Source organism: Rousettus aegyptiacus, unplaced genomic scaffold (genome assembly GCF_014176215.1).
Source record: "Rousettus aegyptiacus isolate mRouAeg1 unplaced genomic scaffold, mRouAeg1.p scaffold_m13_p_3, whole genome shotgun sequence".
NCBI classification, from domain to species: Eukaryota; Metazoa; Chordata; class Mammalia; order Chiroptera; family Pteropodidae; genus Rousettus; species Rousettus aegyptiacus.
The window spans coordinates 100,035,812-100,048,953 of NW_023416306.1; the positions used below are offsets into that span (position 1 = coordinate 100,035,812).

The 13,142-nt window shown below is 32.6% G+C and overlaps 1 protein-coding gene across 2 annotated transcripts in view; it reads right to left on the minus strand.

The window, feature by feature from the left end:
- SCFD1 (sec1 family domain containing 1) overlaps positions 1 to 13,142 on the minus strand; it is a 93,695-nt gene that overhangs the window by 66,699 nt on the left and 13,854 nt on the right. For both annotated transcript variants that reach the window (XM_016123617.2, XM_036218166.1), the window contains exons 6-10: positions 12,886 to 12,973; positions 9,515 to 9,604; positions 7,255 to 7,310; positions 6,242 to 6,327; positions 3,832 to 3,931 (exon numbers count right to left, since the gene is read on the minus strand). In XM_016123617.2, coding sequence (XP_015979103.1) covers positions 3,832 to 3,931; positions 6,242 to 6,327; positions 7,255 to 7,310; positions 9,515 to 9,604; positions 12,886 to 12,973 — 420 coding nt within the window. The remainder of the gene's footprint in view (positions 1 to 3,831; positions 3,932 to 6,241; positions 6,328 to 7,254; positions 7,311 to 9,514; positions 9,605 to 12,885; positions 12,974 to 13,142) is intronic.

Here is a 13,142-nt window from a genome sequence, read left to right on the forward strand (position 1 = left end):
GGATCATGTCTACTTCACCTTGTATCTCAGTGACTAGCACAGTGTCTGATACAAAGTAGACACTTAATACCTATTGAAGTCTTTGGTGACACAAGGTTGCCAACTTTTTACTCTGTGAAGTGCAAAAGCTTAGCACAAAACCAAAAAAAATCCTACCGTCTACTTTTACCATCTTGTATTTTTTAAAGAATATTTTAACTTCAAAGAGTAAGAAGTAAAAATTAGTGTATCTCAGAAGGATATAAGGATAAAATGTAAATAACTAAAAAAAATTATTATAAAGGTTGGTCATAAAATTTCATTTCACAGTCCTTATCCTTATTACTCATTTCACTCTGGCACAGTGGAAACCTCAAGGACCAACATTAGCCTTGCCTGGTTTTGGGGAGTCTCTGCTCTAAGTTACATTTCCCAGTTTTTTCTTATGACAATGGAGATTCAAAGCATATTCATTTTATTGCAATTACTTATATACGTCTTATTTCTTGCAAAGCATCATGTACGTTTCTTTCTTCCTGGAAATCTTCAATTTCAGAAATCAGAAAGGATCCCAATATCTCAACTCTGTATATAGCTTCCATATACCATTGACAGGAGTGGTGACCTCTGAATATATTTTCTAAGACCCTGTCCCAATAGTCAGGGCCTCACCAACCAAATCTGAGACTATCAAAATTATCTCATCATGCTCATTAATCCCTGTGTGTCTCTTTACACTAACCCCCTTCAGATCCCATCTCTCATTTCTACTCGACTCCTAAAACACTACTGTCATACCCTCTGGAACTCATACACAGTCATCAGCAAAATCTCCTATTCTGAACATCTACTCTAAACTTCCATGGTACATTCTTGCTCTAACTGAACTCCAACTGGGTATCCCCTGTAGCCTTCTTAGACAGTGACCTTTATTTCGTTTGTCCCAAATCTCCTATTACAGGACCCAGGATTGGTGAAGGGTCTTCCTTGGTATTCCCAGACTCTTTCTTAGTCCTCTTCCCTAAAACAACGCCAGTTTTGAAACTCCCTCCACCAGCCTATAACAACAGTTCCCCATCAGAGGCAAATGTGCCCCTCTCCACACCCTGGGTATATTTGGCAATGTGTGAAGACATTTTGGTTGTCACAACTGGGTGAGTATTACTGGCATCTAGATGGTAGGCACCAAGGATGCTGCTAAACATCCTACAATGCACAGGATAGCACTCCACGACAAGGAATTATCGAGTTCAAAATGTCAATACCAAGGTTGAGAAATCCTGGTCTGCAGTGATCCTGTTCACTAATGTCTCCTGGAGACCTGCAGGATAACCTGCAGCTTATTTTCTGCATCAATGTTTCTCTTTTAATCATTCCCATTGTTATATAACCATGCTATAATTTCTGTCATTTAAAATCTTTTTGACCTCACATCTGCTTCCAAAAATCATCCCTTTATTCAGCTCTCCTATACAGCAAACTCTTTTAAGGTTTGACTATATTCACTCTCTTATGCCTTTCCTTCCAATCTTTCTTAAATCCACTTCAGTGTTTTGCCTCTACACTATGGGAGCTGCTCTTATCAAAGTCACTAATAAGCCTGGCACTGCCACATGCAATGGTGACTTAGTCCTCAGCATTTGTCCAAGCTGATCCCTGTCTTCTCTTTGAAACATCTAATTCACTGGCCTTCAAAATGATATAGATCTAGTTCTCATACCTCATTGGCTCCTGCCTCCTGCTAGTTCCTACTCATCACCCAACATCTAAATATTGAAATGTCTCAGTTCAGTTCTTGGACATGTTCTCTTTTCTACCTATACTTATTTCCTTGGTGATCTCATCTCTTGGCTTTAAATGGCTTCTACATAGGGACTACTCCTAAATTTATTTCTCTAGATCAGATGTTTCTCCTAACTCCAGACTCATATATTAACTACCTATTTGATACCTACAATTGAATATCTTAATAAGTATCTCACATTTAGCATGTCCAACACTCAACCTCTGATATTCCACCTGAAAGTGCTTTCTTTCCCATTGCAAAGGCCAAAACTTTGGAATGATCTTCGACTTCTCTATTTACAGATTCCACATCCAATTCATCTATAAAGCATCTATACTTTATATTCATCAGATTATTACAACTCTCACCATTTCCATCCTGGTATAAGCTACCATCATCTCTTGTTAACTGTCCCAGCCTTTTAATTGGTCTCCTTGACTTTTCCTAAGGAGTCTGCTTTCAACAAAGCAGCTAGAGTGATACTCTTAAAAAATGTATATGACTCCTTTACTCACAACTGTGTGACTTCCCATTTCCCTCTAATTAAGTCAATATCCTTACAATGGCCTATAATGTCCTAAGCTATAATGCTTCCTGTGTCCTCTTTAACTACATCTCTTGCCTTACTTTGCTCTGGCTACCTTGACTGCCTTGATAGTGGGCACCCTTCTGCCTGAACACTGTTCTCCTATATAGCTACATAATTCACTATCTTACTTTCTTGAAATCTTTCCTCAAATGTCTCTTGCAGTAAAGTCTTCCTTATTTTCAAATTGCAATCCTGTTCACCACTACTTAATTCTCCTCCAGAGTATTTTTTATCCCTGAAATGTTACATATTTTATTTTATTTATTGCCTGTCTGTCCTACTACACTGTAAGCTCCAGGAAGGAATATTTTCATTTTGTAAAATATGCTGATAAAACCAGGGTCTAGAATGTTGTCAGAGAGTAGGCACTCCAACAGTGGTTGAATCGAATTCCTGTTCGTCAGCCTCTTACTTGAACTTCCTAAAATTAGCTTCCAAGTTCCTTTACTCAGAGTTTAATTCGGTAGTTCCTTTGATTTTTCTTGACCTCTGTACTGAATCAGAGTTGACTACTATTTCATTGACACTCATCTTAGAGTCTAGTATGACACAGGACTCTAGAATAGAGAAGTGTGCAGAATTGCCAGTTTCCATCGGTAATCCTGAAATATGCTTTTTTAAAAGAAATACTTTACAGTTAAATATGGGTTTTAAAGAAATAAGCCATTAAACCAAAACCATCTGTTGCATGTCTTTCATTTCCCTTTCACACATTTTGGGCAATCTTTGCAATAATATACTACTTTATACTATCATCTTCAGAGGCCTAAGCTAGGAGTTAGTAAATTGGAGTGCTAGTCTTAGCAGAGCCAATTATTTGGGTTCAAATCCCTTAACGTCTGTATCTCTTCTATCAAATGGAAACTACTCTGGCTCCATTACATAGTCTCTTGTACAGAAATTATTTGTGTACATATTTTTATTCCATTGACTTTGCAAATTGGGGTTGTGTTTTATTCATCTCTGTATATCATGTGCTATACACAATATCTAGTAGATCAATACATGTGCGGATACAGATTTTTATTTTAAGCATGAAATTTCATACATGGAATTACTTCCGAAAACATGGTGTAATATAAAAATACCATTTACTTTACCATGATATAGACTTAACTGATCCCAGAAAATGGGAGAAATTCTGACTTTTCTTCCCAGGGAGAACATATTATTTATTCAGAGTGTGTGTGTGTGTGTGTGTGTGTGTGTGTGTGTGTGTGTGTGTAGTCATTTATTTTGCTCCATTTTTTTTTTTTACCATTATTACCAAAAATATCTGATTTATCCTATAATCAAAAATCATAAATTTGGAACTTTAAATCTCAATGCTTCACTATTTTCCAGCATCCACATTCAGTGATACCAAAGCCCATTACTTTTTTTTGTTCGGATATTTTAGCTCGATCATTCTCATCTGTGTTTCTGTAGCCACTAACTGTTACATTACAGTAAAAAAGCGGTATATGTAGCCTCTTACCAGTACATCATGCACCAAGGCTTGATATGTCCAAGTATGGTGTAAAGGAGTTGCCAAATCTATGTTTCTGTCAACAAGGACTAACAAAGGCCTTTGGAAGCTGTAAATATATTAAAAAAATTATATAAATCTTGATACCATTGTACACATCTAAATTTTTCTAGTACTTTCCAGTATGTCATTTTGAAATGAACAGAAAGTATGCTAATATTGACATTCCATAATACTTTGCTTTTTAAAAACTATTCTGGTTTAATCAGTCAAGTAATGCTTTGGACTACTTAGAACCTATGTATAATGCTAGATTATAAGTCTTACTCAGAGGACTTAAGAAAAAAATTCATACAAATACTTTTATAGAGTATTACAGTTATCGAAGAGTAAGTCTCTAACCATATTTATATTTCACATTTTTGAAAAAATAAAGGAAAAGCCATTATCAGCTTCATAGAAAACAAAGAGAAAGATCTTATAAATGTACACATATGCTTCTTGAGCTTCACAAATTATAAATTATTTTATATTTTTTTTTCTGTAAATACAAATTCAAATAAACAGGCTCTAGAGAAGAGCTTCAGAAAACCCTATCTCATCATAATATATATAATTAAAACATCATGCCACAACGGTACCTAATTATATAATTATTCACTTACCAGACACTTCATATACTGTCTCACTCCATTATTACAATTCAGATGTGAAACAGACTATACTTAAAGCAAATTGAAGCACAAAGTCATTTGGTTACCATGTGTCTCCAAAAGTTGTAGAGATCTGCTTTAGAAGTACTACTGTATCAAAAGTACATGTAAATTTTCAAAAGGCATTGCTATGTGATATTATTAACTATACATACTTCTTCTGCAAGAAACCTGACCATTCTAGTTACTTATTATACCCTAATGGGTGTAAGACAGTGGACTCTCCCACCTGAGCTGATTATAAGACTAGTAATAAAAATTAGGAGGGGCACCTTTAACACCTACTACTATTTATTACTCTAGAGCTGGAACACAAGGGAGGACAGCCTATGGCACAATTTCTTAACTCAGCACTATTGACATCCGGAGCTAGATAATTCCTCATTATGAGGAGTTGTCCTGTGCACTGTAGGATGTTTAGCAGCATCCAATAATGCAGCTCATTAGATTCCAGTAGCATCTATCCAGTTGTGACAATCAAACGTGACGGCTGACAATACCAAATTCTCTGAGAATCATTAACCTACAATTGGATTCATATGTATTTAATGGCAGTCTATCAAGGATGCTGACCCTAATTAAAATAATTTAGAAAGGTGTCCAACAAATTAAAAATAAGAGAACTATATTATAATAATGTGAAAAAAGTTTTAAAAATTATTTGAATAAAACAGTGCCTTTATATTGGCAATATAAAAAGAGAAAGAATTATTAAGGAAGGCATGACAGAGTGTTTGCTTCTGTTGCAAACAAAATCATGTGGGAATTTGATGTTTCTGTTCCACGAAAGGAGAAGCACTGAAGATTTAAGACCAGCAATGAAATCACAGAACATTAACAGAACATAGAACAATAACATAGGAGCTGAGAGAGTTGAACAAACAAGTGAAACATAATGTTAGTGTTAACGCCAAATTATAAGAACAGTGCTTGAGACTATAGGAGCCATCGAAATTGATTTGAATGAAGTTTATGAAAAGTTACCATAAAATTATTATTCCTAGAAGGCGGTTATACTTGGTATTAATTTATTTTCACAGGCTTTCTTTATTTATTCATCTAAAAGTGTGGGTAAGAATTTTCCAAAGTACTATTCCTCTGAAATAATTCTCAGCCATTTGTGTAGGTTTCTTTGCTTCTTCACTCCCATAATGTCCACTGTTTTTAACAATCAGATGTTAAAGGTATTACAACATATAGTTTTTAAAAGTATTCCTACTCAGTAATTGAACACCCAGTAGTAACTTTGGAATTAGCTACTCATGCTAGATATGCTAACGAAGACAAAAATAATTTGCAAGTTTCAGCTATTAGTAAAGTATTTCAATGTAAAAATGGTAACTAGTTAATACAGAGAGAAAAAGATAGAGGTATCACAAGTTTTCCACTTTTTTTTTATTACCAAGAAGCTTAATGAGAATATAAAGGGAAGAGCTTTAGATCTTCAAAGCCATATAAACAGAAAAATTTCTCGAATAGATAAAAATGTAAAACAAAAATTTGTAACAAAAGAAGGTAAATGAAATAAAGTATTCTATTAGTATTTCAAAAACAATTTGAGTCAAAACTCAGATTCTGATTACCTTATTTTTAAAAAGAAAGAAATTTCAATTATTAGGGTATTCTATTAGACAAGAAAAACAATCCAAAAACTCTACAAATGTTTAATTTTCAAGTCCTAGAAAGTACATTAACTCATGTAATACCTGAACTGGCCAGCTCCAAGTGTGTCGCCCGTAAAAAGACTGTTTCTTGCATCTCTTAGATTTTCCCGAAGTTTCTTGTCTAGTTTCTGAAAAAAACAAATTTTATATTAACTCCTGAATGGTTTCACAAACTTTATACAGGGTACTACATAATAGATTCTTGGTTTCATTACTCAGAAATTTGGAATTTTTTTTTATGAAATAGCAACTCTACAATCTAAATATTTTAGTTTCTTTGTTATTCAGTATCATCACAACTTGGACTTCAAAAGACCAAGGCCTTTTCTACTATGACCCAGGCCTGATTTAACAATCACTTTTCCATGACTATTTTTACTTTAAGTACAGAAACCACTTCGCGGTAATGACCTAAGCATGATTCTGTTATACCACGGCAGGTGTCTATATAGATAGCAGTGGCTATAAGAAGCTCCACAATAGAAATGGAATACATGAAAGAAAACAGCCCTCCATCAATGATTCATTTGGGCCAATAAAACTCAAAAATGTTAGTGTATCTCCCTTCATCTTTCCATGCTACTCTTTCCTTTTTAGTAATTCTGTAATTTCTCTAATCTTTAAAGTAAATTTTTGAATGTTCAAGATATACTGAGCATTTTACTCCAATATAGTGGGGGTAACAAAATGTACCTCACCATTTTAAAAATGGTTGATTAATAAACATTTGCTAAATACAGTTAAATATTAAATAACTGAGATCAAATACTGCTTAAACAAGGCTGAATGAGGAATATATATTTTAGTAATAAAAAAATTGGACTGGAATAGCAAGTTGGAGTAAATTATTTTACTCCCTCATATAGAAGTACACAAAGATTGTTTTTTACTTTTGGTGGAATCCCAATGTTATACAATAAAAATATTTGCCTTTAGTGCTTAATATATAACCCACAGAAATTATATACATAAAATGAACAAAAACACTTGAAGTACTTATGGAAAACAGTTGACACAATATTATTTATCCCCAATAGATATCTGCATGAACTTACCACTGCTACCATTTCTGCTGCTGTTCCTCTTGAACATCTGATTATAGGAACAGCACCTGTTTTAACAATAGATGTTAGCAATGCTTTAAGCTCTTAAAAACTAAAACAGATACTTATAAAACCCATTAGTATCAAAAAATAACAAATAATAGATATATAGAATTTCAGGCTAAAAACTTTATAATCTCAAGAATAAATGCAAGGTTTAAGAAATGGACCTTCCCATTTCTACAGGAAACATTAAGGACTGAGAAAAAGATCTTTATAATATAGTGTTGGCCAATCAGTGTGACCAGATTTTTTCAATGGACTGATGAAATCAGCATTTTGATTCCTCACAGGAAGTTTCAAAGATTAAGCTTACTCACTACTCACAAGATTAACTTTAATTTGACTTACAGGAAAGAATGAAGAATTTAGCTAATTTAACAGTTTGGTATATTGTTTTTGTTTTACAAATTAACAATAAGGGATTGTAGTCATTCTTTTTAAAATACTAAAAGATAACAGAACACACATTCTTCACATAATTTAAAATGCTCCTAAAAGCTGTCCTCAATTCAATATCGAACTAACTCATTAGACTTATTTATTTCTCTATTATTTCATGTTTTATCAAAGGCTAAAATCCTAAAATAATAAAAAAATTCGAACTACACTGAAAATCTCATATAACGAACAGGACGTTGTAATCTTTATATGCTGAAATTGTTGCATTTTAGATTCTATACAAAGCATGCTCAGTTTACTGCAAAAGTAAAAATGTGGACTATTAGCAAATTTTTAAACTTTGTTTTGTTTTGAGGAAAAGTTATTTATACATGTTATAAAAATTCAAATATTAACAATGTGTAAAGTTAACCCTCTTGATTCTAGCACCCTAAAATAATCCCCATTAAGATTAGATATGGATTCTTTCTGGTTATTTTCTATATATAATCTAAATAAGTGTATGGCATATATAAAAAACAAAAATAGGATATTATATTGTATACAGTTCTTAAATTTGCTTTCATTTCACTATTTATTTTTGACATCTATGCCAGAAAAAAAATAATTTCAATTTCTTCTTTAAAAAAAATCACTTTCTGATACCTACATAATGAAGGTGACTCTACTACTTCCGTGGTTTTCATTTATACTTTTCAATTTACCCGTAAGGTCCATAACTAGCATTCCTCAAAATTTTTGAGATTGTGTGAAATGGTAAAATAGAAAATATTAATTATGTCTGTTTAATGACTAAAAGTTGTATACATGTGTTCTTTTTTTTAAAAAACGAACCCCACCAACAACCCCATATGAAGGTAGAGAATAATTAAAAGCAGGCAGAAAGTGGATGATAAAACTCTTGAAAGGAGAGGTATACTTAAAAAGTGAGATTTTTAACCAGCTTTCCTCCTGATGGTACTTTCCAGTTTGTATGGCACACAGGAGAAAAAAACACAAGCAGAAGATAGTAGATTTACTGAACTGACGAATCAAAGATTGGCATTCAGGAACTCCCAAATTTGCATACAAATTCTACCCAAACTTTTGTCTGTATCCTGAACTATGTATGATAGCTCTCTCTTCCTTAATTTTCTCATTTGTAAAATGGAAATTTTAATCTAGTGTGAGGATTATTTTGACTGAAAGGTTTTGTGTCTGCAAAATTAAAATTGCAACTAGAATGTTTCTAAACAGATCTATTAGCATAATAGCAAAGCATAAAGTCATGCATCAAATATTAAACCCAATGTAGCTTTAAATAAATTTAGGTATCCAAAGAAATGTTTAAGATTTTGTGTATAGTGGATTAGTATTATATGTAAATTTAGAGTTTTTTGGAGCCTTGGGAGTTTTCCTTAATAGTTTACCAAGATACAACAATCTACTTGGAAGTGTATTTGAAATTTTTCATAATAAAATACTGAAAGAAAATTATCAGGCACATAGGTGAAGTCATCATCAAATCATTCAAAAATGTATCACAAAGTTACAATTACCAAAGACATCTATGGAGTCAACTCAATAGATCTGCTATATGCTAACTCAAAAAGATTAACCTTATCAAATTAGAAGAGTTACAGTTTTATATAGTATGGAATGTATGGAGAGAAAGCCTATAGAGATCCAGACAGATAAAAGGGGATATTACAGTATAAAAGATTAAAATCAGTTGTCAAATAATTAATTTACTTTGAAGAAATATCCAAATATTTGAGAGTGCCAAATCCTAACCACCAGGGAGCCTGCACAGAAAGGTTTGAAAACTTACCCAGTGTAACAAAAAAGCAGAAGAGGCTATCAACAATAGTATCCATAACAGTTTCCACTTCTGTGTCTGTGATATCTGGCCTGTTAATAGCTAAAATAACACAGGCAAAAAAAAAAAAAAATGTGACCAAAATTTATACTTTACCTTTATTAAACTTTTAAAATTATTACTAAACTCCTAATGAATACGCACTTCAATGACATCTGTTAACACTCGAACAAGTAAAATTTTTATGCTTTAAACTTCACAAGTATCTATTTTTTAAAAATTACATTATCTCTAATAAATACCACCTTAATATTAATAATCAGCAGTATCGATATCAGAACAGTAATAAGAAAAAACCGCACATCAACCATACAAAATTTTTGCCAAAGTAAATAGAAAAATAAATATAATATTTCATAATTTTATTCACCAACACTAGATGGCCTCAAGAAACTACTGATTTTCAACTATGGCCAGAAAAAGACAATGCAAATCAATTATGGCATGACCAACACCACATATAATTTTTTTGGTAGTATAATAAATTGTATGAATTTCTATTCTGAACTACTACTAGATGGTATGTAAGTGGTTCACAAACTTTAGTGGGTATAAGAATCACTCTAGGAATATGAAAGAGAAAGAAATTTCTATGGAAGCTTTTAAAAATTGGAGATTCTTAGCCCTTTCCCTCAGGTATTCAATTCCATACATTTGAGATAATTCTAAGAAATCTGGGGTGCAATTTTGACAAGCACTTTAGGTGATTCTTAGGGCTACATTTTAAAAAACACTGCTGTCCTTGACAATCAAAGAGCTTGCCTTATTCATCTTACTAGCTCTCACAATACCTAGGCCCAGTGTCTGACAAGTAGATGATCAATAACTATTTGTAAAAAGATTGCACTAAAATATTATCTATATAATATTTTTAATTTCCCAACATCCCAACTGTGAACTTGGATCAGCATGAGAGGACAGCAGAATCCAATTGGATACGTCAAAGTATTTAAAGAAAGTATGGTCCAATGGACAAAGAACACAGATTTCAGCCAGGCAATACAGAATCTGGATGCGAAAATGTGCTGCTACTTGGTGGTATAGGCTGCCGCATATCCAAATCAGATAATAGAAATGGCATAGGGATACACTGTGAATTATGCAAACTAATCCAGGATACTCAGCTCATTTTGTCAATCACTGCTACAGGTAAATATATATGGAAGTATCCAGCCCATTAGTCCTATATCCTAGTCTCACAATCTGAGAACTGACCTGAACAATTAGAAAAGAGTCCATCAATAATCTTGACTCACTTGTGGTAACAATCTGGTTTGTCTGAGATAGTGGCCTGAGTCTCACTGAGATAATAAATCTTCTACTGGATAAATTCCCAATCCATGGACAGTAGGTCATCAGATCCATGGCATTAGTATATCTGATTGATGTTTTGAGTAAGATCAGTTAAAGCCCCTGTTAACGTTTGAGTGATTTGGCACACAATTACATAATAGTTAAGACAGCTATCTTTGGAGGGAGTCCCTGGATTTAGTACTCTGGTTTTGCCTTTTCTTTATCAAGTTAGTTAATATCTGTGACAATTTCATTTGGACTATGGAAATAATAATACCATTTATTTTACTAAGGATAAATGAGCTTACATTGTAAAGTGCTTATAAAGCTATCTATTATTGTTTTAACTATACTATTGAGAATTAAAGATGTGATTATATTTTAAAATTAATACATGAAATGTACACTTTAAGAATTTCAGACTTCTGATTTTGCTAAAGTTGAGAAATAGTGTAATTAAACTTTTAAGTACTAGAATGTTTAATGAACTTGGACTCACTACAAATTTAATTTTTTTTTAAAGTCATTTGAAGATTAGGGCAGGTTCTGCTTGTTAGATTTATAAATCTGCCTGGCTGGGATATGAAGTACTTAAAAAAGAAAATTTAATAAATGCAATTTAAACCATTCAAGAAAGTTTAACAAACAAAGCTCACTGAGTTAGCTTGTTAAGTGGGAGAATTACTCTGTTTAGTCTGAGTTAACTGATCAAAGAAAAGGTGCTTGTTTTTATGTAACCTGATTTATAAATATAACAAAATTTATGAGTTTAGCTTAAGACTTACAGGAAAGTAGGTTTTAAACATGTAGCTAAGTAGCTAATTAATTTAAAACTCAATTAATTGTAAAAGACTTCTATAAATAGCTACTACGAAAAATCTCTTACATGGGTAACTCAGCAAATACATCCTTTCCGAAATGTTCTTTAATTTCAACAAGCAAGCATGCTGAATGAAACCAAAAGATTAATTTCTTCTTTCAGGTAGCTTATTATCTGGTCCAGTGTTTTATAATAGGATACCACTGACATTTCAGGCAGAATCATTTGTTGTATGAGCATGGTTTATACATTGCAGAACACCTAGTATCCCTAGTCCCTGCTCAATAAATGCTTGTAGCAGTCCTGCCAATTATGATGATCAAAAATGTCCTAACACATTTCCAAATGCTTAAGTGGGGACACATTCTCCACTTAAGAATCACTGAAATTCTAGTCATCGCCAAACATCTCAATCCTTAAGCAGCAAATTAATGACTATTTCATTAAACTGGTTAAGCTTATCTTCCGCAGTCTAAAATTTTCATTAAATATTTGATATAACTAATCAATGGGCACAAAATTTCAGTTAAGCAAGATAAATAGGTTCTAGAGATCTGCTATGTAACATTGTACTTAAAGTCAAAAATACTCTATTGTACACTTCAAAATGTTAAAAGAGGGTAGATGTCACGTTAAGGGTTAAGAAAAAAAAACAATAAAATTTGGTGTGTGTGTGTGTGTGTGTGTGTGTGTGTGTGTGTATGAATGTGTTAATATGTTGTCTGATTTCAAGAGCATTAGCCAACCTTTTCTAAGTGCTTAACATGTGCCGGACACTTTGAGGCATTTTATACACACTCATCCATTTAATGTTCATAAAAACTCTATGTGGTAAATAGTATTATTACCCCCATTTTCCAGATAAGGAAACTAAAGCACAGAGAAGCAAAGTAACTTGTTCTTGTTCAAAGGTCAAAGTACTAGAAGATTAACTGAATCTTACTTGCCATGAGTAAACCATTCATGCAAGTTGCTGTACAATACCTAAAAGGTCAGAGAATATATATTTCATTGTGCTTTATTAAATGTTATTTATATGTGACAAAACTCAGTCTGAGGCTTGTGTTTTCCTGTGCTTTAAAAAAATCTTATATACAGCTCTATTCCTATAAACAATGCTGGTTTTGGAGTGCACTGAACATGTTCATTTTTTTACAGCACATCATTCATTTTACTTACAATGAGTTACAATATTTCCATTTTTACTTACCACGATATGAAACAAGCTCCTTATTTTGATTACATAACACAAACATATCATCTTCCAAAGTAATAAAATTGAGATATTGATCAAAAACCTAGGAACAAAAGAAAAAATTTACAATCAATTTTATATTTGAAACATATCTAGTTTGATTTAATCTACCATGGCAAAAATTATATTCAATAACTAAAAATTATACCACACACCTGATTGCCTAATTGGGCAAGAATGAAGTATTAATATAAAGAAGCAATAAAAATAAG